Source organism: Gavialis gangeticus, unplaced genomic scaffold, assembly GCF_001723915.1.
Source record: "Gavialis gangeticus isolate Ggan-Ray unplaced genomic scaffold, GavGan_comp1, whole genome shotgun sequence".
NCBI classification, from domain to species: Eukaryota; Metazoa; Chordata; order Crocodylia; family Gavialidae; genus Gavialis; species Gavialis gangeticus.
The window spans coordinates 58,969,505-58,992,638 of NW_017728994.1; the positions used below are offsets into that span (position 1 = coordinate 58,969,505).

Genomic DNA, 23,134 nt, shown 5'->3' on the forward strand with positions numbered 1-23,134 from the left:
TAGCAAGCTTTCGGGCGCAGAATGAGAGAAGCTAAAACTGTGACAGGATGTCAGTGAGAATGTAAATAGGGATAAATTAGGAAAAAATAAAAGGTAAAGCAATTAGAAAAAAAATGTTTTCCTAATCTCTACCTATCTACATTCTCACTGACATCCTGTCATACTTTTAGCTTCTCTCATTCCTTGGACTTTCAGACCAGCAGAGACTTCCAATGCCTGATGAAGGGTGACTGCGCCCGAAAGCTTGTGAAAAACTTTTTCCCAACTGCTCAGGTGGTCTAGTAAAAGATATCACATCTACTCAAAAAACCTTGCCTGGTTGTGTCCTTAGACCAACACGGCTACAACCAAAAACCCAGCATTAATTTAAAATAAGCATTCTTCATAGCTGTGTTGCTCAAATTCTACTTTCAGTTACATCATTCAAACCTGTAATAGCTCCATTTATTCGTAGCCAGTTAAATCAATGCAACTAGGCCAGAACTGCACTGAGAGTAGCAGTTGTCAAGGCATATATTTAGGTACCTATATGCCCTAGCCAGAAGCCTAGAGATTCAATGCAAACTTTTCTACGACCCACGTTTCGGCAAATAAGGATGTAAAGGTGAAAGAGATGAAGGTTAAGTAGTAGAGACCCATGCAATTGTAACCCTTGTGAAAAAATGCTGCCAAATTCCCAGCCAACAGAAATAGCACTAGATGTAACAGAAAATGCAATACTATGTCAGTACATAGTACTGTACAGTACCAAGTACACCCCTGATATTATGTCAGTAGTGCTTCAAACACCTAGGCTTGGCTGGGAATTGGGCAGGTCAACATTCAAAAAGTTTTGTACACAAAATGGAAGACAAAGAAAAACAGACTTGAAGAGCTATCCTGAAGAAAGGCAGGAATAAATTAGATGGAATTGGCTAAAATCACCCAAAGGATGTTTTGTTTTGTTTTGAGATGTTATTAAATTAGAACGCAATCGCATTCTTTATGAACTTTTAATTTTTAACGAACAGTTCTAATAATAACTGCTCAAAGTCTACATAAGATTAGCACATGTGTAAATAGCACGGTTCAAAATGTACGAAATGCAGGTGGAGAATGCTGCAAAAAAGGCAAATCTCACTTGCACTATGAATGAAAAACTGACAGCAGATAAATAAGAATGGGAATGCTGCTTAAATTAAAACAAAACAAATGAAACACCCATTACTCCTTTGATGATTTTCAGCTGAATATTTCAACCAGTTGACAGTTATGATGAGAAAAGAAGAAAGTAACGCAGCAAGAAAATGGAAAAGAAGAGGGTTTAATGGAAAGAACATAGGTGAACGTGAGAAAATCTGATCAACCAAAATGTGCTGAGGAAGTTGGGGCCTCTAAAGCAAGACTTTCACAACAAAGAAGAAATAAGGTCATAACGGCAGAACTAAGTACGGGGCTAAAGCAGAAGCAATCCCATGCTATGATTAGCGTCAGCGGGAAAGGCAGGATGAGGAACATGTACATACAAAACACAAACTGTATATACAGCAGAAAATCCAGAGTGGCTGAAACAGCAGCTAGTGGAAAATCAGTCTATCATTTAAACCTGGGGGCAGATGTGAACCCAAGCGGATTATGTGTTTCGTTTCCTAGGGTGGTGGTTTTTTTCTGCTTTTTTTTTTTGGTGCATGTTAAGCGTGGAAATTCTGCTGAAGGACACTAACAGATCAGGGAACCACAGCAGAAGGGAGTAAAATAAGACACAATTAGCCTATTATTTTTGCCATTTCAAATTTTCTATAGCACTCTCAACAGAGGTAGAAGTGATCTGGAACTCAGCACATCAGCCAACTTGGCTCAGAAGCTATTAACAGTGGGGGGGAAAAAGTTTAACTAAATTCCTCTAACCCAAGCGTGACCTTAGTCTAATTTAACTAGTGGAATTGGCCCAGGCCCAGCAGGAACTGTTAAACTTAATGAGAATCTATGCCCTACAATAGGAACATCGGCCAGGTAGGGAGTTCCCATAGCAGAATGCAGGAAGAAAATGAAGCTCAGCAAAAAGGAAGAACAGGAGTCACTGGGTCTGAGCCAAAAGCTCCGGTACTTGTAACGGGATCAGAATGATATATGCCCCATCCTAAGGTCCCAGTTTACTGATGCAAATTCCTAGGGAGGGGAAGGGTAGGATGCTAAAAACAAGTAAGGGAAAATGAATTTTAAAAAAATAATCATTTGGAAGTCACTGGAGTTACAGGGGGCCATGTCAGTGTGATGTCAGAGGGAGGTACAGCGGGCCTGACAGAGATGTAAAAAAAATAGGTTATTTTTTGCATTTTGGTATCTCTAGGCTTCTTCTATATGAAATAATCCTGTATCTTTCCTCTGGCAGGTTAGCACTTTAAAAATAAATGTATTTACTGATTTTTATAAACCTATAAAAAACAGCCCCAAAGTACAAACTGTGGTGGTCAGTATTTCTGTAAAATATAATACACCATACATCACACCATGGCATAATCCAGAAAAGTACCTATACAATCTCTTCTCCATTCACCTGGTATAGGACCTCCCTCACAAAAACAGGCCTGAGTGTCTCACTCACACCAAGTTTTACTTGAACTGTAGTTCCACTGATTTCAGTCCAGCTACCTCTTATTTACCTCATTATATCTACGAGCAGAAAGACCCACTTTAAATTCCACGGTGAGCCTTCATTTTCCTGAAATAAATATTACATTTACAACATCTTGCTGATAACTCTTCAGAATTTTTCTGCAATGGCTAATTAAACAAATAAAGGAAATTGTACTTTATCTTAACCACATCAGCCAGAGCCCCCTGGCTTTCAGAGGAACAGATAAATCTGCAATAGTTTGCCTTAAGAAGTTAAAAAAAAAATTGTCATTCTCTTCTTGTATATTTACATGGTTTTTACCCGGGTCAATAGAAAAATTCTAGCCCAGATTTTGATCTCAGGCAGACTTGGACATTTGAAGGGTTTGCAGTGGAATTTATTGCAGATTTCTACCAGTCTCATTGAGATCAGAATGAAGACCATCTTGCTCCAGAAAATGGCAGTTTCATTTTGGTATGCGCCTTGGTTTATCAGAGTTAAAGCGGAGAGGCATAAACCCTTGTAACATTAGTCAGCTCCCATCTTCTTGCATGTGTCTGGGGGCTGTTAGGAAAGAAGAAAAATGTTTATTTCCCATTCAGAAGTTAAATCTCCATTTGATTTCACTTCCTTAGGGATCCATTTCAGGTCTCTGATGTCAGAAAGTGGGGTTTTTTGCAGTATCATCGACCATAGGAACGCAAAAAACCACCTCTCCACACGAACTGGGTCATCCTTTAGGTTAAATTGCAAAATGGGCCAATAAAGTGCTTTGCAAAAGGCACTAGATCCAGCAACAACTTGCTGGCAGCTCTCATCTGCAGACACCGATTAGGATCAGAATTACTCCTCACCTGTAGCTATTCTCTTTACTTTCATTCACTGGACTGGATTGCTAAGCAGCCCAATTCTTTGTTGAGTCAAATGATTTTTTTATCATTTCAAGTCTTGTTTCTGCACAATTCGTTTCTGTTAAATCTTGGAGCATGTTCTTTGAAACCTCATCTTCTCTTATGAGTCCCTATGCATATTTACCACTCCCATTAGGTGGTACAGTAATGCCTTCAGTATCGTCGATTCTGCTTTTAGCTTCATTTTCCAGCAAGACCATTCTATTTTGTTACTGGTTTGTTTTGGATTGCATCTCAGAAGACATTTATTTAACAGCAGGATCTGCTTCAGGGGCTCAGCTGCAACCTTCACACCTAACAGAAGGGGCTATGTCTGAATCATGGCAAGTGCAGGCTGCGAGCTTGAAAAAGTGGTCTTTCTTTTTTTTCCAAATGTGCTTGTTTCAGAGTTTTGACACTCACTCATTCTTTATTGCTCAACCATGATATGTCTGCAGAAAGTTCACTTCCCTAAGATGAGCTTTCTCACTGAGGAATCAAACAGAACGTGTGGGATATGGAAGGCGACCCGCATATAAACAGCATCCCTGAGCAGGCTGACAGTCAGCCAGGTGACAGTGGGCAAAACGAATTATGTTAGGGAAGGAGAGGATTTCAGGAGATAAATTTGCTCTCAGTTCACCTCCACTGACAGGCATCTCAGAAAACCCTTAAAAGGGACATGGGGAGATCATGGAAATCAGAGCTGGTAGAAGTGAAATGGGATTGCATTGCTGTATTGCGGCCTCATTTTTCAAATGCACCATGAGCTTTCCCTAAATATATCAATACGCATTTCACCTGACTTTCTGATGACAGTTGCAAACAACATCAAGCGACAGCTTCACCTATTCTACTTTACTCCTTACATTATTATTTTGTTCCATTTTAACAACCCCCAACCAACTTTGTACAATTTACTTGCACGTATTGCTACACCCCTTTTCTTCAAATTTAAAAACCTCTCTTCCCCTTATCCTCCATCCTTATTTTGGACAACTGCACAGACTTATTTATCCCTGGATCTCTGAGCTTTCAGACAAGAGACCATTCATCTAATTGTGGAACTGTGCCTACAATCTGATGGCACAACATGGGTATGAACTTTTGCTTTGTTTTCAGTGGGCCTTCAAGAAATAGTTTGTTCTCTGGGCAGAGAGAGAGAGAGAAGGCCCGTCCCCCATAAAATTCTTACCAATAAGCCCCGAGTAAGCGAGGAGGCAGTCAGCATAGTTTTCCTTCAGACAGCTACTAATAGACCGTGACTCAGGCTGGCAGTTTGTGAAAAAATCTGCAAGGCGAGATCTGCAATATGGTAAGAAAAAAATGCATATCTTTAAAAATCAAGCCGATAGGCAGCCTTACCTTTTGCACTTCTCTTTTATTTTTTGTCAGTGTTCATTTTCTTTTTCTTAAATACAAACATTGCATATGTTTAAGTGGATGTAGCTCCCATCTACAACCCCCTTTTGCCTACTTTTGGAGTACATCTGCACAGTCTGGACGGGAGGAGCATGAAGTACGAACTTAATGAAAGTAACACTGCACAGGGAAACGTGGGCCTTACACCAAAGCACTGTGCACTTTCCCACCAGAGAAAGGCAGAACCAAAACAATCCATCATTAAAATACTCACTTTTTATGACTCTGAACTCTGACTAGAGAATATCAAATCTGGAAGAAAATCTATATAGAGAGAGCTTGATATCTGCTGGTTTATTGATTATGTAGTACACCTTCTTGCTCAGCCTCCCCTCGTTGCCCACCTGATGCCAAGCACTGTTATAATGTAACTCCATGCGCTCCTGGAATAGAGTGCCCCTGTTCTCCATTAGTCAAGGGAACAGGAGAGCAAACCCAAGGAGAGCTGTGGCACCAGATGGCCTAGCACACACAGTCCCCCAGGGCAAAGCTGCAGGAGAAAACCTTGTGCCCTTGGAAAGGCACACTTACCACGGGTCTTCTGGATGAAGTTCAGGGTCCAGAGTCTGGAAAAACAAGTTTTATTCCCAACTCTGTACTGAATAATAGCATGACTTTCACTTACCTCAATGACTCCGTCTCCAAATCAGGAAGAAATATTTACCCACCTTCAAAAAGTGCTTTGAGATCTAGGAGTGAAAAAGCACTGTTTACCTGCAAATTGTTACTGCCTACTATTTTAGAGATCCAGGAAAAAGACTGGGAAACAGAGCTCCAGAGTCAAATCTCATCGTTAAAAGGCCTGATACAGCCCCCACTGAGACCAAAATGCAAGTCTTTAAAGGAGCAGGATCATGATCTCTCCACGGCCCCTCCATCTTTGCCTGTTGTGGTGATTTAATTAGGCTGTTAGCTATTTGGGGCAGGGACCTCTTTCCTTATTTATAAGGTATAATGCACCACTGAGGCATTATTTAAACAATAGCTATTAGCCTCCTCTGCCTCAGTCTTCTCCTCTGTGAAATGGGGATGAAATTACCCTTGCCGTTTAGTCATTCAAGGTGTTAGAGGATTATTTAATTAATCTTTCCAAAGCATTTTGAAGCATTACAGGACTGAAAGTACTAAATATTATTGTCTATGACTGCTCTAAAATTATGTAGATATGCAGTATAATCTTTTTAAAGAGAACAGAAAAAATAGCCAGGGCCAACTGCTTTGCACAGATTTTACTCTGTTTTATTCGGTGACATGCTCCAGAGACTCATTAATTTTGTCTGCTATTATTGTTTCACCAAAAGGGAATGGATGCACATGCTTAATTGGATTGCAAGTTGTGATGGGGAAACTTCAAAAGGTTTACAGGCTTAGTACAGAGACACACCTATAAAAGATGGTTGTTCAAACGATATCTGGACTTTTTCCATCTATATCCTTGGTTCTTATATAGTTGTGACTCTCTCTAAATCTACTCACTGGCACCAAGACAGTTTTGGCTGTTTCTAACTCCCATTTAACTTGTCCATTTGATCCTCCTTCCTTCATTAATCCTCCCGTCCAAAGGGCCGGAAATGAACTTCTCTGTCCCCATGAGTTTTAACATCTTTATAGAGTCAAACAGTTTCTCTCCAGGTCCTCAAGTAGATCCTACAGAATGATATATACTCTCTAAATTTTCACAAATCCAATACTTTTCAAGTCAGACTATACTGAGTGTGCTGGAGCCGGAAGAGTGGTAAGTGCATTCCTTTGAGACCTCTAATATTTAAAGGGTAAAAGGAAGATAAGAACACCATGGCAAGGATTTGTATAAGCAAACTCTTTGGTGACTGGTTCCTCTATCAATACTTTAGTTAGTAACTGTAAAAGCAACCTTGAGAGATTTTTGAAAGGAGAGCCTATTTGAAGTGTATAAGGTTATTGAACATAATATTTTTATAAATTATGTTTTAACATGTGAGCAAACCTTTCTGAATAAAAAGAACATATTAAATGGGGGTGGTGCAAAATTTCTGCAAATGGTAAAGAGCAGAAATTGCTACGTGTAAAGTATTTGTATGGTAAAACAAAAACAGGTCTGCAGAGTTCAGACTCATTATTTGTATAAATATGTGCAGTCTCTATATCAAGACCTTTTTTAGCTGCAGGTAAAGAGATTAGTGTCTTGACAAGCCTCAGTATACTTTGGCAGGCATTACAATGTTTAGATTTGTCCATTTTCCTGTTGACAAAGAAGTGCGCTGGTCCAGAGCTCACCGAATACACTCCCCATCTCTAAATGTTTTAAACTCCAATAACTATGTAATAACACTGGCCATTTACTGCACAGTCTGTTGAAAGAATTTATTTGTTGTAATAAACCCTTAAACAGGCTGAGAAATGCTCAACTGATTCACATTTTATACAGGTTGATTTCAGTGTTAATTTCCAAAGAATTTTTGTGGTCATGAAAGTTAATGATCTGGTAGCACTGCACATCTAAGTTTTCAAAAGCCAAATATAGTTCAGACAGCTATGGTCCAAGCAGCACTGAACTACCCTGACAATAACTGTGTTCTCTGACCTGGCAGGATCAGAGATGCCTGCTCTCTCTCTTTGAGACAAATGATCAATCAGTTTCCACGCTACTTTCATTCTTTAACTATCTACTAACTATACTAGATATGACTGTGGATGACTTTTTCACCAGAGACTAGGGCTGTGCGAAGCTTCGGGTGCTGATTCAATCTGGAGGAGATTCGGCCTGATTCGGTGGCCGAGTCTCCAAATCCAAATCAAATCAGGGGACCAGTAAAAAGGACCCAAATTGATTCGAAGCTCTCTGGATCGATTTGGACAGCTTCAATGATTCGGGCAGTCCCTGGCGGCTGCAGCAGGGAGCTGGAGCTGGACTTGGGGCTGGTAAGCACTGGGGGGGGAGGGGACCATGGGGGAACCCCTGCCAGGCGCCATCCCCTGCCTGCTCCCCCAGCCCCCTATGGCTGCCCCACCCACCCGGTACTTTAAAAACAGCCCCTATTCACTGGGTGCTGCCAGTCAACCCCTGCTGCCCCCCACTGCATGAGGGGCTCTGCCATGAGACCCCCAAACCGACCCCTCTTCCCCCAGCCCCTGCCCCAGCTCTGGCCCTTTAAGAAAAAAACCAACAAAAAACCCCGAACTCACCGGCTCATGCAGCAGCCTCGGGGCTTCAGGGGCCTTGTGTAGAGCCCCCCATGCAGCGTAAGGCAGTAGGGATCACCCCCTGCTGGGCAGCAACCAGTGAATACAGGTTTTTTTGGGGGGTTTTTTTTCTTAAAGGGCCAGAGCTGGGGCGGGCGGGGCAGCCATGGGGGGGCAGGGCAGGAAGGCTCGTGACAGAGTCCCCCACATAGCATGGGGCAGTGGGGGGCATTGGGGATCGCCCCCTGCCCAGTGGCACCCGGCGAGTTGGGGCGTTTTTTTCAAAGAGCCGGGAGCTGGGGCATGTGGGGCAGCCATTGCCGGGCTGGGAGAACGGGTGGGGGATGGGCCTATGTGATTCGGCTGATTCAGCAGCAGCTGAATCTCTGAATCAGATTTGGCCAAATTGGTTTGGGGCAGTGATTCGAATCACCGAATCAAATCTCTGTCCCCTGAATCTGCCGAATCCAAACCTGAAGCAAATACGAGCTGCTTTGCACAGGCCTACCAGAGACTAAGGTAAGGCTGCCAAACCTACTTCATTTATAGTCCTGGGGTTAACACCTTGGATCTTCTGGTCTGAAAGACAATGAGGCTCAATGAGGCTCAAATAAGCCTACCACCATTGCTGAAAGCACAGCACATGGTATTTTAAGACTCAAATAAAGATCAGTTTGGAGGTCTGAATTGTGGTTCAAACAGTAACTTTATACATTCAGCTGAGAACATTGGTGAAACAATATGCCTTGTTTAAATGCTATTATTTCTGGCCCACATGCTCACTTGCTAAGGAAGTAGTCCAAATCTAACACTGCTAAGGAAGTAGTCCAAATCTAACACTGAAGGTAAAAAGGCAAGGCAGATGCAAAAACTCTCATTTTACCCAAAGAGTCTGAGGAAATGGTATACAGAAAAGCAGATGGAATAATTGCACACCTGGAAGAACTCCAGTCAGAGAGTTTTACCAGTTGACTTTAAATGTGCCAGGGTTTGAGAGGGATTTGTGAATAGGATCAAGAGGTCTTAAGGCACTGGGAACTCAAGAGAGAGGCAGACTTTTAAAAGAAATGTAAGGCGAGGTCACAAAGCCAAAAAAGTGGGAGCTCTCAAGGCAGAGCAGTCACGACCAAAGAAGCATGCTGAAGACTCAAGCCATGCCCATGAACCACACCTATGTTCAAATAGGCTTATCATGCTCTTTAGAGCACAGCAGTGATGTTGGTTGGCCCGTCAGCATATTTTATAAGTGAGGAATAAACTTTTTCAATTCTCCCTCGATCCAATATAGAGCTTGTCTTTTGTAAAGAAAGGATAACCTGAAGGCTGCTTTTATCTTATTTTTTTTATGCCCTGACTAAATCAAGTGTCTTAAGAAGAGAAACTTATAGAAACAGGGACCTTTATAAAGAAATCTCCAGGGGAATATTTTTAATAAGAATTTGATACTTTGGTGCTTGGCACTGTGCACTTAAGACAGTCAGTAGAAGTCTGCCAGTTTAGCTTTAAAGTAGGCAAATGATTTTTATCTAGAAGATGAGAATCCTTTGCTGGAGCCTATGTATTTGTACTGCAGTAATGCCTTCAAGGCTAGCCCTTACTGGGGGACTAACTACATACATCACGTATGACCTCTGGTGGTAAACAATGTCAAGGAAATGGGTTATCTCAGGTGATGAACTGGGAGATAAATTGACTATCCTAAAGCCACACAACATGTGCAGCACAGCAGAAAACCAAACAGGTCTCTTAGTCCAGCCTTCTAATCACAAGACCATTCTTGGGAACCTAGAAAGCTTCATGACAACAATGAAATAGTGTTAAGAGCAAGTTGCCCACTGGGGAAGTGCACAGTGGATATAAACTACTAACTGTAATGCTGTTTTCCTTGCCTGAAATATTCAGACTTTAAAATGAGATGGAATTAAACTTTCTAATCTGCAGCCCAGATTCTGGCTGGTAATTAGCACATCAGATTTCCATAAAAAGAGTACTAATAATTTTGGTACCTGTGGCTACGGAAGATTAATGTGTATTTTATTAATCCCACATATTTCACTATCACCACCTCTTTTTTGCTTTGTCTGTATTTCAAAAACCACCGTTTCTTTAAGAATACAGGTCCCCATTGCGGAAAAACTCCCTATTCAAGAAAGCATTTAGGAACACACTGAACTTTAAGTTTCAAAGTTAGACGTACTTAAATGCCTTCCTGAATTTGGGCCAGGTTTTCAAAGGTATTTAGGTGCCTAAAGATGCCAGTAGTTGTTTGGTGAATTACTGACAAGCACTTGGGTGCCAAATTCTATATCAGCAGTTTATAAACTGGGATATGCATATAGCCCCAGGACTATTCAGTGCTTTGCCAAGGGTGCGTATCTACATTTTTAAAACTGGTAGTACAACTGATTGCTCAGTGCAGAGAGAGTAATAGTGCTACACACTGACATCTGTGTCAACACTTCCTAAAGAACGAATATGCACAGATACATTGGGTGTAGGGGGTAAGAGCAGTAAATTTTAGAGTCAAAAAAAATTTGAAAGCCACTACTTTATACCGTGACCCCGGTACTCTCAGGCTTTGCTACGCAGCATAGTCCTGCCCACCTGGTTCCACATGCATGTGCTAAACCTAAAAACACAGCAATGAAAATGGTTCCAGGGAACACACCATGCTGCTTAACTCAAGGACTAGGGACAGAAGTTACACATAGACTGGTATAAGTGATCAGAAACCAGTTCAGATCTGTAATGCAACAGAAGTTCAGTGCACTTAAACTGCTTTCAAAATGGCCAAAACCAGTTTAAGATAAATCTGGATGGATGTAGTATCAGACTTGATTGATTTAGGCTAAATTGGTATACCGGGGAGTTTGTACATGACATGGGGGTTTAATTCTCCCCAAATTGAAGTGCTGTTTTTTTAAAAATACACTGTAACAGGGAACCCTAGCCCTGTTACCAAGAAACAGGGTGGTCCCTTTAAATCCAGTACCTGCCGGGCGTGGCCGGCCGGTCGAGTAGGGGTTAAGGATCAAGCCCTGCCAGCTTGTTAAGTGACAGGAAGGGGAAGGCCAGAACCATATAAACTGCAAGTAGAAAAGCCCAGAGAGGCAGCAGAAAGGGGGACTCCCAATGACTACGGTGCAGCTACAGCAGCCTCTTTGGGAAGCATACGCCACACTAAGACAGAAGCACAATCACAGCGTAAGCGGGCACTTTGCCTCTCTTATTTCTTTATTATTATTTTCATTATATGGCCATAGGAGTCTGTGGTTTATGTTTGATGTTAAAAATGCCCGTGGTTTGTGGCTCCTGTGTAGGGGTGGAGGAGGACTCATTAGCACCAAGGCATGCCGTGATAGAGGGCTCAAGAAGCCCTGCTGCCCTAGGGGTGCCGCACTCAGGCCATGAACCCAAAGTTGCTTGAAGGGGAGATAGGAGCCTTGAAGCCAGGTCCTGCTGGGTGCACTTAGGCGAAGGGCCCTAACAACAGAAAGAGGGGCAAAGCTGAAGGGGGATGAGACCCCAAGAGTCTGGTGCCACAGGGGTGCACAGTGTAGAAGGGCCAGTAGGTCTGGTGTTACGAACAGCATGGAATGGAGGGCCTTGAGCCCAAGTGAGTTAGAGAGCTAGATCCTCAGAGTCAAGCTCCGATTAGTGGGTTTTGACTGACAGGACTAGCTAGAGAGAGGGTAAGCCCACAGCGGCTGAGACCCCAACATAAAGAGAAATTTATAAAACTATCTGTGAGACATGGGACACGTCAGAGGGGAGGTAGGAGCGTGCATTTTTGCCCTGAAAGCAACACCTCATTATCCTATGGGTGGTAAGCCTGGAGCCTGTCTGGGAACCTGTGGGTCAGCCTTCCTCTTTCTTCAGAACCAAGTAACATCAAGTCATGGCAGGTGAGTAAAGGTGTGTGTGTGGGGGGGGGGGAACTGATCCCCAGAGAAGAAAAATCCAGCAAGACTTGGCAGGGGCACACTTACTGGCATATTTCATTTTTTTTTTAAAATGCCGCCGAAGATACACACTTCAGTTTAGATCAAAGTAAACCCCTGTGTCATGTACACCCATGTTGGAGCCTGATCCTTACCTGTCTCTCCAGGAGCGGGGAGGGGAGAGCGAGCTACTGGTGGGCAGAGTGGTCTCTGAGCTGGGGGGGAGCTGGTGCTCCCCCCCACCCGCAGGCACCCGGCTTGGGCTGTCCTGGGGGGGCATCACACCCACAGAGGGAAGCACCGGGCCCCTGCACAGCTCAAGCAGGGAGGCTTGGGGGGGGGGGGGGGAGAGAAGAATCAGGCTCATCATTTTTGTTTTTGTTTTTTCCTTTTATGGAGCCTGTCTTCCTGGACTGCTTCTGGGCTGCCTGTACAGCCCCTGAGCTGCATGGGGCCCGGTACTTCCCTCCACAGCTGTAGGGTTTAGAAACTAAAAGTCCTAGGAGGTGTTTTACTTTGCAGTGCCCTGAAGTCATTTGCCATGTCCCAAAGTCATTTAAGGTGCATTATGCTACCAAAAGTGCTACAGTGGCAATACACTGCCAAATGTGCAAACAGCAATGCCATTAAAGAGGTGCAAAAGGCATTTAACCTGCTTTTAACCTGCTTTAAAAGTCTGAAAATGCCCCTGAACTTCTGTCTGAAATCTCTGGGGGTTAATAAGCAGCGGACAATAAGCTGGATATGAGTCACCAGTGTGCCCTTGTTGTCAAGAAAGCTAACAGCATTAGTAAGAGTGTTGCCAGCAGATGAAGGGAAGTAATTATTCTGCACTGGTGTGGCCACATCTAGAGTACTATGTCCAGTTTTGGGCCCCCCACTTCAGAAAGGATGTCGGTAAATTGGAGAGAGCCCAGCAGAGAGCAACAAAAATGGTTTGGGGGCTGCGGCACATGACTCCTGAGGAGAAGCTAAGGGAACTGGGTTTATTTAGTTTAGAGAAAAGACTAAGAGGGGTTTTAATAGTAGCCTTTAACTACCTGCAGGGTGGTTCGAAAGAGGATGGAGCTGGACTGTTCTCAGTGGTGGCAGATGACAAAACAAAGAGCAATGGTCTCACATTGCAGCAAGGGAGGTTTAGGTTGGATATTAGGAAAAACTCTTACTAAGAGTGTGGTTAAGCACCAGAACAAGTTACCTAGAGGGGTGGTGGAATCTCCATCCCTGGAGGTTTATAAGGCCTGACAAAGCCCTGGCAAGCAGCTTAATCCTTCCCTGACTGCTCTCCTGGGACAGACAGTGTAGGCAGCCACAAGTAAGCTGGGGGGAGGGGGGGAGCCCCATGGGCAGGGCAGAGCCCAGAATGGAGGGGAGGGGGTGTACTTACCTTTCAGTCCTCCAGGCCCCTGCTGGTCGGAAGTGTGATTGCTCCAAACTCGAGCTAGCACTAACACTGATCAACATCTGTGCACCTCAGTGTAACGTATCACAAGGTCCTAAGTTTGTAAAAGCAAGCAGCTAGGATTGTGTATTGAGAAGGGCCAAATATGCACAACTGGGTCCTTCTGTGGATGTCAACACTACTCCACGTAGTGTCTGAGTCTCAGTCAAGCCTAGGTGAAGTGAGGTACACAGCTGCTCTGGTCATGTGTCAAGGCAGAATTGCAGATGCCAAGGGAACTTTAGGTCCAAGTGAGTTTAGACACCTTGGGAGTTAGGGGCTGTTGAGCAGGGCGGGGGGGTTGCGATCACAATTTTGGACTCATCAGGCTCCTAAGCCCTCTGTTTTCAGAGTTGCTGTACAGGTTCCACCTCCCCAATCTCAGAGGCGCTTCCTTCTATCAAGTAGGAACATAATCAACACCCTCTCTTGGGTTTGAAATCCCAAAACTGCTCAAGTGTATGATCTGAGAGCCTGCGGAGGATGCTGCTGTGTACTACTAGAAGCATGTGTATAACAGTTCTCTCAAATCCATAGGTTTGGGGAGTAAATGAGTCAATGAGCACCTTCCAGATGTGACAAGTGTAGCAGAGAGATTACTGAATCCTTTCCAGATAAAGCAGAGACGCCTCCTCCCAACCGCATACCCTTTTCTGCCTTCCATCTAGATCCCCATTTATGGCTCAGCCACTGTAATATACAGGGTATGTAAACACCACAGTCAAAAACGACCAGGGTGACTACGCTAATTAGTCAAACCTGCTCTAGTGTCTAGACACCATTTGGCAGACACAACAGACACATAAGGGAAGCACTTCATCAAAATTCAAACAGAAGAAAGGGATAAACCTGACACTGGAAAATGTCAAACCAAATACATGAATATTTGTATACAGTGATTACTACTTCCCATTAGGGGGGAAAAAACCTGAAGCATAGTTAGTATGGGGAAATCTAGTGTCCTCCTCTGTGGTTGTGAACAGCCCCGAGTTACCTGGTACTGTTTCAGTACAACTCCCGACCAACGCAACTGACCCTTTAAGACTGGAGGGAGGATTCTTCCTTGTACCTGGTGGTTTAGAATGGACTTAGCTGTGCAGATTTTCTTTTAGTAGACTTTAACCTGTGCAATTTTAAACTGTATCATATCTACTTCTCTAAGTGAGCATACACCCTTGAGGAATTGTGTGGAGCTATGAATTTTAACCGATCTTAAATTTTTTATAAAAAGGCAAAATATCGTTATGTACATTAATTAACCAGCACCTTTTGTCTTTAGAGAACTAATTAGTTTTCTTTAGGCTTTTTTTTTCGTTCACAAACATCCACAGTTCAGTATTTGCATTTCTTTGGTGACTGAAGGCAGAGCAATACTAAAGGCCTTGCTTTTTTGCCTCAAGAGCGATATATAGAAATCAGTTTCTTTCAAATTAGCTGATGACCGGCACTTTCAGCTGCTGTGAGAAATGGAAGCACTCAGATTTTTTCATCCCTACTTTCCGGTGCTAACTGAAAAAGGAGCTTTTTTCCTGTAATGTTTTCCTTATTATTAAACATATTGCTTTGCAATTTCACTTTATACACAAATTCCATCCCTGATGCAATCATTTTTGAAAGAATAATTAATTCTTCTGGGAGTAAAATATCTATCTGGAAAAATTCAAGCCAAAGAAAAATACTTTTATGCACACATGCATATACATGAAATATTCATACACAGAACACATTTAAAAAACTAACAATACTGACATTCAATCTGCTTTTTCCCCCTGATTTGTCTTTAACTGTCCTTCTTTTCCTAAGCAAGTGACTAGTCTAAAGCAAGCATTTTCCATTTTTTCCAGGCATGTTTTGCACCTTAAGCAAAGCAAAATAAGCAAAGTCAGCAGTGTAGGAATTTGTCTTTATTTCCTTCTCTTCTCTCACTTAAGTTAACCGCTTGGGACACAACATAACCTCTTACCCTGTGTGTGGTACAGTGAGACAAAAGAACTTGCCAAAACTGTAATCCAGTGATTGTTGATGTCAGTTAAAACCCCTAAGTACAATAAGATCATGCATTAGGGCAATTTTAATTTAAGATGCTATGTTTCTCTGGGTCTAAAGGGAAACTAGTAACCTCAAACGCAAGTCTAAATCAATATGATTTATTTGCAAGAGGGTAATATAAACATTTTTATACTACTGACCTTTATGTGTAATAAAACAATTTTGAAAAGTATGGTGCAAATCATGAACACAGGCTAATGTAATAAAGCATTAGAACAATGGCTTTCTGGTGCAGTGACACAAAACAGAATTTTCTCTTTCTGTTTTCAAAAAATTACCTCAGACCATATTTTCTAGAGGCCTATTTGTGAGAACATCTGGAAAGCATTCCACAGGAAATCAAACCTATATTAAATATGGTTTGTGAGGTTCTGTTTCCTCGTGTTGACTTTAAGCATGTATAATGCGTTTCTGTCTTCCCAGCTGCAAATAAGGCACTTGCTTGAGAATCTTCTACCGAATCACAGACGGAACCTTAACTGCAGGTTGTAAAGAATGTTTTTCTTTCAACCTCGTAGCAAAAGGTAACAATATGTTTATTTGCAACTGGCTGAAGGAGAAAGATATAGAATCTAAAAATATAATGTTGAAAACAAGCAGCATTCTTGACTCAAGTCTACCAATGCATCTGAGACTGCATGGAGAGCATGATTTCTAACAGTGACTGCTTGCACGTTGTATTACTTCTACCTGTCTCCGTAACAAAGCTTTTCAATAACATGAATGAATCATCCACTAGATAACATTAGCAAAGCAATGTTTGTATATTTTCATTTATTTCACATACTCTGTGCTATTTAATTTGGAGTGTCTTAATATAAATGAGTACAGCATTTTTTAAGTATATTCACTGCTGAGAGCGCTTCTTGATAGTATGTGACATATGAAAGAACTAGTCCATTATGGATGGGGCCGTTTTCACTTCATTAGTTGGGCAGCCAGGAGTCTCTTTGAATTATAGTCTGCAAACCTAAGGAAAAACCCATTGCCTGTTTCAAACAAGGCCAAGACAACTGGTACAACTACAGTACCTTGGGTGTCCCATTGAACATGCTAGGTATTTATTTAAGGTTGCAGCAGGAGTGAGCACGAGGCCTAGGGACAGAAGTTGCACATAAACTGTTTTAAGTGATCAGCAACTGGTTTAAATCTGTAACAGAACATAAGTTCAGTGCACATAAATCAATTTCAAAATGGCCAGAACTGATTTAAGATCAATCTGGTTGAACGTAGAATCAGACTTAACTGATTTGGGTCAATCCAGTTTATGCAATGTCTGTCCCAGACCTCTTCCTGATTTAAGTTAAACCAGAGTCCCCCAGCATCCCAACATGCTTTTCAGCCTTGGGCTGGGCTGTGCTGTCCGCTCCAGATAGCAGAGCTGGCCCCACCTCTCTGCTCTCTACCTGGAGCAAGGACAGGGCATGGCCCCCTAAGGCAAAGAGAGCAGGGAGGGGGCTTATTTCCCCCTCCCTTCGCTCTCCCACTGGGGGACCGCAGTCGGGGTCTGCTTGGCCAGGGTGTAGCAGCCCCTGTCAGGCATTCCCCTGTATGCAGCCTGAAGCAAATGGGAAGAGGGAGGGGGATTTAATCTCCCCCTCTGTCCCCAGTCCCACTGGCAGCCTGGGTCTGCTTGGCCAGAGTGGAGCAGACTTTGTCAGCCATTCCCCACCTCCTCACTCCAGTGGCAGGGGAGGGAGTGTGGCCAGAGCTGGCCAGCTGCTATGACTCTGTGACAGCCAGGCCCAGCAGCACAGGTGAGGGCTGGCTGTGTAGCACGCTGGCTGGGTGGCTCACAGGCACCAGTGGACCCGAAGCCCGGCAGCCACATGCTGCAACCACCGCTGTGCCCCCTGCCCTATACAGCACCTGGCGGCTGCGGCCACATCACAAACTGTGGGCTGGCAAGACTGTTTTGGCCTCCTTGCCTCCAGCTGCCACTGCCATAGCCACTGCTGCTGCCGCCCCTACCCCTGCTGTACTGCACCACTCTGGGTGGTTGGGCAGGAAGCTTCAGCTCAGCAGCTTCTGCCCAGGGCATGGAGATCCGGCTGCCTTCCACCTGCTGCACCCTCCCACAGGGGCTGCTCATTGCGCCATGCAGGTGGAGGGGCTGGAAGGCTGCCATGGCTCCATGACAGCCCTGGGTGCAGGGAGACAGGAGCAATTTGACCACGCAGCCCCCGCTGCCCCAGCCCGAGTTGCAGCCCACTTGGAAGGGCCCAGCCTGGGCTAGCCTCTCTGCCTCTGCTCTCAGCAGCACCTGGAGGTCAGATCAGTTCAGCCCTGCAGCCCCAGCCAAAGCCCCAGCTATGAGCAGATTGCAGGGCCACTCTGGCCAGGCCCCCTGCCACCTGAGCAGAAGTAAAAGGGAAAGTGGCTGCTGCTGAAGGGAAAGAAGGGCTGCTCTAGTGCCCCCCCTCCACTAGCTTTTAGCTTGAGCCACTGCTAACCTGCAAAGATTGAATCCATTCAGGCTCAGGCTTTTTGAATGTCCGTCCCTAGCCTAAATGGATACAATATCAGGGTGACAGAGAGGAAAGTCTGATAGCAGCACTGCCTCTAACTACTGAAGCATACTACAACGCAGCTGGTGCATGAGTGAAACTATTGTGGGGTCTCCGAAAGCCTAATGAACAGAGATCTGGGTTTTCCATTTCCCACAGAAAAACATAGATTTTTCCCTTTTAACAGAGAAAAAAATGGATTTTCCATTTTAACTGAGATACCTGCAGATTTTCCATTTGTGCAAAGAGCTCTATGAAGACTGGCAGAGTTCCAGCCTGCAAAAGCTTCTTGCAAAAAGGGCAGCATACCCTGTCCCAAGCAGGAGGGAGATGGGAAGGGGTGGGGCCTGGGATTCTCAGCAAGCTGGGCTTGAGCTCAAGCTCACTTTCTCTCCTGGAGCCTTTGAGGTAAGTGAGGTTTGCAGGAGGGGCTGGGGGCCCCCTCCGGCAGGGCTGTGGGGGACTGGGAGGCTGTGGGTTGAGGATGGGGGGCACTGGCAGGGCTGGGTGCGGGTGACTGCTAGAGCTGGGGAGAATTGGGTGCTGTGGGAAGGGGCAGCAGGGCAGGTGGAAAACAGGGCAGGGGTTTGTGGGCGGGGGCTGAGAGAGCAGATAGGTGTCCACGGGAAGCCCCACGTGGAGGGCCGGCCTGATCTGATGGTGTGTGTACACCGTCAGGCCAGGACGGAAGCCACACATGAATGCATGGAGTCGTGTACCATGAGGCCAGGTGGGCTTCTGCTCGCCTCCACATGTGGCTTCCCGCTGGAGTGCTGGAAGTCCCACATGGAGGTATTGACCCCACCCAGCACAATGGCGTGCTGCTTCCAGTCAATGTGCCATGGGGCTAGGCCAGCCAGCTCCGTGCCTCCATGTGGGGCTTCCATCACTCCAGCGGGAAGCCACCCATGGAGGCACGGAGCCTGCCTGGCCCAACGGCAGGTGGCTCCTGCCTGCAGTGCTGTGATTCACATGTGTTGGCACAGAACCACTCTAGTGTGGTGCACAGGCATGTGCCAGTGGCCCAGGCCAGCTCCTTCTCAGCATGTGCAGGTCCTGGAATTCAGCTAGAGGTGCACGCTGCTGGGGGCTCTGCCTGCCATGAGCTCCTCAAGGACCTGCTGCCAGCTGCTGCTGAGCTGCCAGCAGTGGAGGCTGTGCACCACAAACCCCACATCTACTCACAAACCCCACATACTCCCATACCTACACCCCCCACAACCCCTCTACACACCCACACCTTCACTAATCCCCCCAACACATTTCGCAGTCATACATAGTACCTGCATATATTTCTAAAGAAGGTTCAAATAGTGTTATATTTAATTTAAGTTGTAAAAATATAGAAGTAATTAATTTAGCATAACTCTGAGTTTTCCTGCCCATAATTTTGACTTTTTCTGCACATAATTTCCTGGAGTGTAGAGAGCGGTCTCAGCAGCAGCTCTGATTTTCAATGATGAAAAATCCAAAATTAAATGCCAAAATATATAGGTACTTAGAATTAATTTTATTATACTGATTGAGGCACTGGTAAGCTTCCAAACTGCTTTAAAACTAAAAATATTTCAAAAAACATTGTGTTCAACTGATACCTATATACATAGTGGCCTTTATTTTAATCACAGATTTTGGGTTTTTAAATCAGATAGTATGTGACATTTACATGGGGGCGGGGGTTATCAGAGAATTTGCAATTTTTCAGATAAAACCAGGATCCCTGAAAGCCTCTGCATTTTTGCATACGCACAGATCTACTAGTGAAAACACATGAGACAGATCCTTGTACCTGTTAAAGCTATTTTAAAGGACAGAGGCATTTAAAATTGGTATTACTGCCTAGTTAAGGGTCAGTCCCCTGGGGCCAGCTCTCTGGATGGCATCCGACTAGTGTGGCTCTATGCCATCTTCCCCCGGCATGTTCCTCCTAGCTAGGGAAATGGGAGGATGGCCAGGATGCTCCTAGGGGATTGCAAGCGGTCAGCACAGCTTAAACCAAGGGTAAGCGACCCTTTTCATCTGTGAGTTAGTACAACCCATCCTGGGTCGAAGCAGGACGGCTGGCACTAGGACCCTGTCACCGCCACTACTCACCTCCCTGGCACAAGGACAGTGCTTGCAGTTGGTGTTCATCTTGCCCCACATAAGTAAAGCACCCACAAAAGGTGTCCCCTGCTGCCGAATGTCGCCAAAGTCCCACATTCACGGGCCACATCCAAAGGTTCCCGGGGTGGACCTGGCTCATGGCCCATAGTTTGCCAACCCTAGATTAAACAACTGTTGAATGAATTCTAGACTGTGCTTCTGGACTGGCCCAACAACCATTAATCCAAGGGTCCTGGGGCTTAAGGCATCTTACAGCCACTTTCCTGGGAATCCCCTTTGCCTACAGTCATTCTGTACCCTGAGGGCCACTCCCAAGGATCTGGTATACTAAACTAATCTAGAATTGAACTCATTCACCATGTTTTATTTGCCTTTAGTAGCCACATCAATGTTTAATAAGATAAAAGATAATCTATTTAATTTTCTAACTCATTCCTAGAAGCTAAAGGGCATTATAGGTGAACCACTTTTACCAGCACCAAAATACTAACATGCAACTCTTAGCAGTCTTTTATCTCAGCTGAAAACAAGGAAAATAGCCAGTATAGCTCAGGATACCCTTTGACATAGCCCATGTTCAAACATTTCTCTGAAAATCACATCTCCTTAATGAAGGATATTTAGCAATACCACACAGCTGTCAGCTCTTGAAATTGACTTGTAAATTTAGTGTTTGTGGTGACCTCCAAAAAAAAATGAAACTCTGTCTCCAACATTTCCCAACAACCATTAAAAAGGAAGCTTGATAACTGGGAAGATAATGACCCCAAATGGTGCTTGAAACTGAACCAAAAGAAAAGAACCTAACTATTCAAATAATAGTTGGTCAAGTTTTAATTTCGCAGGAGTCTAATTTGAAGTGCTTTAAAAAATAAAGACTTGTTTGAATGGCTTATAACATGTTCTCAAACAAATACAGTGTAAGCAGAAAGGAACACACAAATTTTAAGTTCTATTTATCTTGGATAAGGTAGCAGTCAACTAGCACAGAAAATCTATATTCAACAGTAAACACACACCATGAAACTTTCTCCATGTCACTTGTTTTAAAGCAAAGAGAGAATCAAAGCATAGCAAATAACTACTTCTAGCCCAGCTGTGCCAATTGGTCTTTGCAGGTATTAGTACCTTACTTTAAATCTGGTCTCCATTAAGCAGTAGTTATCCCATTAGCAGGAATAGAATGATGGTCGTGTTTATAATACAGTAGAAGTAAGCTTGCACAATGCAAATTAAAATATTTAAAATTCACAAGCACGTAAGGGCATGTTGAATTGTTCTGCTAAGAAACAAAACCTCATGTACTATTTTTAGTGCTCACATTTTCATCGGGTTCTTTTAAAACATGAAGTGCCACTAGAAATATTCTCCCACCAAGATTTAATGTAGAGTATTATAAAGAATCTTTATACAACATAGCATAATAGTAAGAAGAATTAGCTGACATTCTTTTAATACTGCCTGTGGATTTACCTACATTAAACAGGAATAGCCAAATCCATCTCTGGTATATCTTTGCTGAAGTCACTGGAGTAGCACCAGGGATGAATTTGATGAAATAGCTTTGTTATTCACATTACAAATACAGTAGTCTCCTGACCATCATATCGCCACAGGTTGAGGAGTGTGAAAACCTAATTTTGATTTATAAGATAATCACCTCATTCTGTCACACATGCCCCGTTTGTTTGTCCCAGAAATAGCCAACAAGTTAGCCAGATGTGACTATCTGATGAATTATATATTGGAAAGGGATCCAATCTCTTCATGGGATACGCTGAAGCAGCAAGACTGAGCAAGGTCTGGTGTACTGCAATCCCTCAAGGGTAGAATGGAACAAGTATTTTTACATAATTGTTCTTGTAGCCCCCAGTCCAGAAAGGAAAGGTGTCACGGGGAGAAACAAGGGGGCAGACCCTGAGGAGCCAGGGGGGAACCCTGGGAGCAGGAGCTAGCTGGGGAAGAAAAAAGGGGAAAAAAGGAAACAGAAAAACTCTTACCTGTAGCGGGAGCTGTGGTGAAGCCAGAAATGGCAGCGGGACCTCAGTGGCTTGTTAGCCGCACCTTTACACAGCTGCGGCCAACTGAGAAGACGAACAGCAGGAATCGGCCGGGGAATATAAAAGGAGCTGCTGGTGGGACAGCGGGAGAGAGACCAGCAGGAGCACAAGATGGGAGGTCTCTCCTGGAGCCCCCACAAGGGGGAAGAGCATGGGAAACTGCCTCCTGCAGCCCAGGAGGAGAGAGTGAAGCCCACCACGGGGAGAACGCCGCCGGCAGCAACGCAGGGTGTGAGACAGCAGAGATGCCTTGTTCAGACCAGGAGCCGGGACCCGGGGACAGAAGAGAGCAGGAGGGGCTTGCGACCCGGACTTACCCACAAAGAGCCGGAAGAGTCGGTAGAAGCCAAAACGCCAGAGCAGGTGGGACTGTAGAGGGCTTGGACGGGCTCAAGGAGGTACCCCAGGTGGGGCCCAAAGGGCACGGTCAGCAGGAAGGGCGGCGGAAGACAGGCCCCCAGCAGTATAGAGCTGTCCCGCCAGGAGACGTGGGGAAGACGTGCTGAGAGGGACCACCAAGGGTCCAGCAAACCCACAGGCTGGATAAAGAGTGGAGGGGAGGACGCTGTAGCCAACAGGCTAAACCGGACCCAGTTTAGGGCTTGCTAGGGGTCTTAGAGGCTTGAGCCTGTTGTAGTAGGGCAGTCTGTGGGAGCATGCAATAAAGGGGGCGAAGGGCCTCCCTTAGTTTCTTGCATTTCTCCATCGTTGGTATTTTTTAAAATTTTTTTTCATTTCCCACTTTCAGAGGGGTTGTTGGGTGAGGAGTGTGGCAGAAAGCCACCTTGGTTTCTCCCCAAAAATCTCTGCCCTGTGACACTGTGATTTAAATCTCTGTGCTGTGACCATTCAGTTAGGGTGGGCCCAGCACACACAGGACCACACCCTCAGCCTGGCTCTTTAGAGAACTGGAGCTGGCTGCATTCCTGAGGGAGGGGGAAACCTGCTCCCTCTGCCTAC

At 44.6% G+C, this 23,134-nt stretch overlaps 1 protein-coding gene across 1 annotated transcript in view; it reads right to left on the reverse strand.

Annotated features, from left to right (window-relative positions):
• GFRA1 (GDNF family receptor alpha 1) overlaps window positions 1-23,134 on the reverse strand; it is a 269,099-nt gene that overhangs the window by 69,489 nt on the left and 176,476 nt on the right. Inside the window, exon 5 of the mRNA XM_019502888.1 lies at window positions 4,682-4,791. Within this exon, the coding sequence (XP_019358433.1) occupies window positions 4,682-4,791 (110 nt within the window). The remainder of the gene's footprint in view (window positions 1-4,681; window positions 4,792-23,134) is intronic.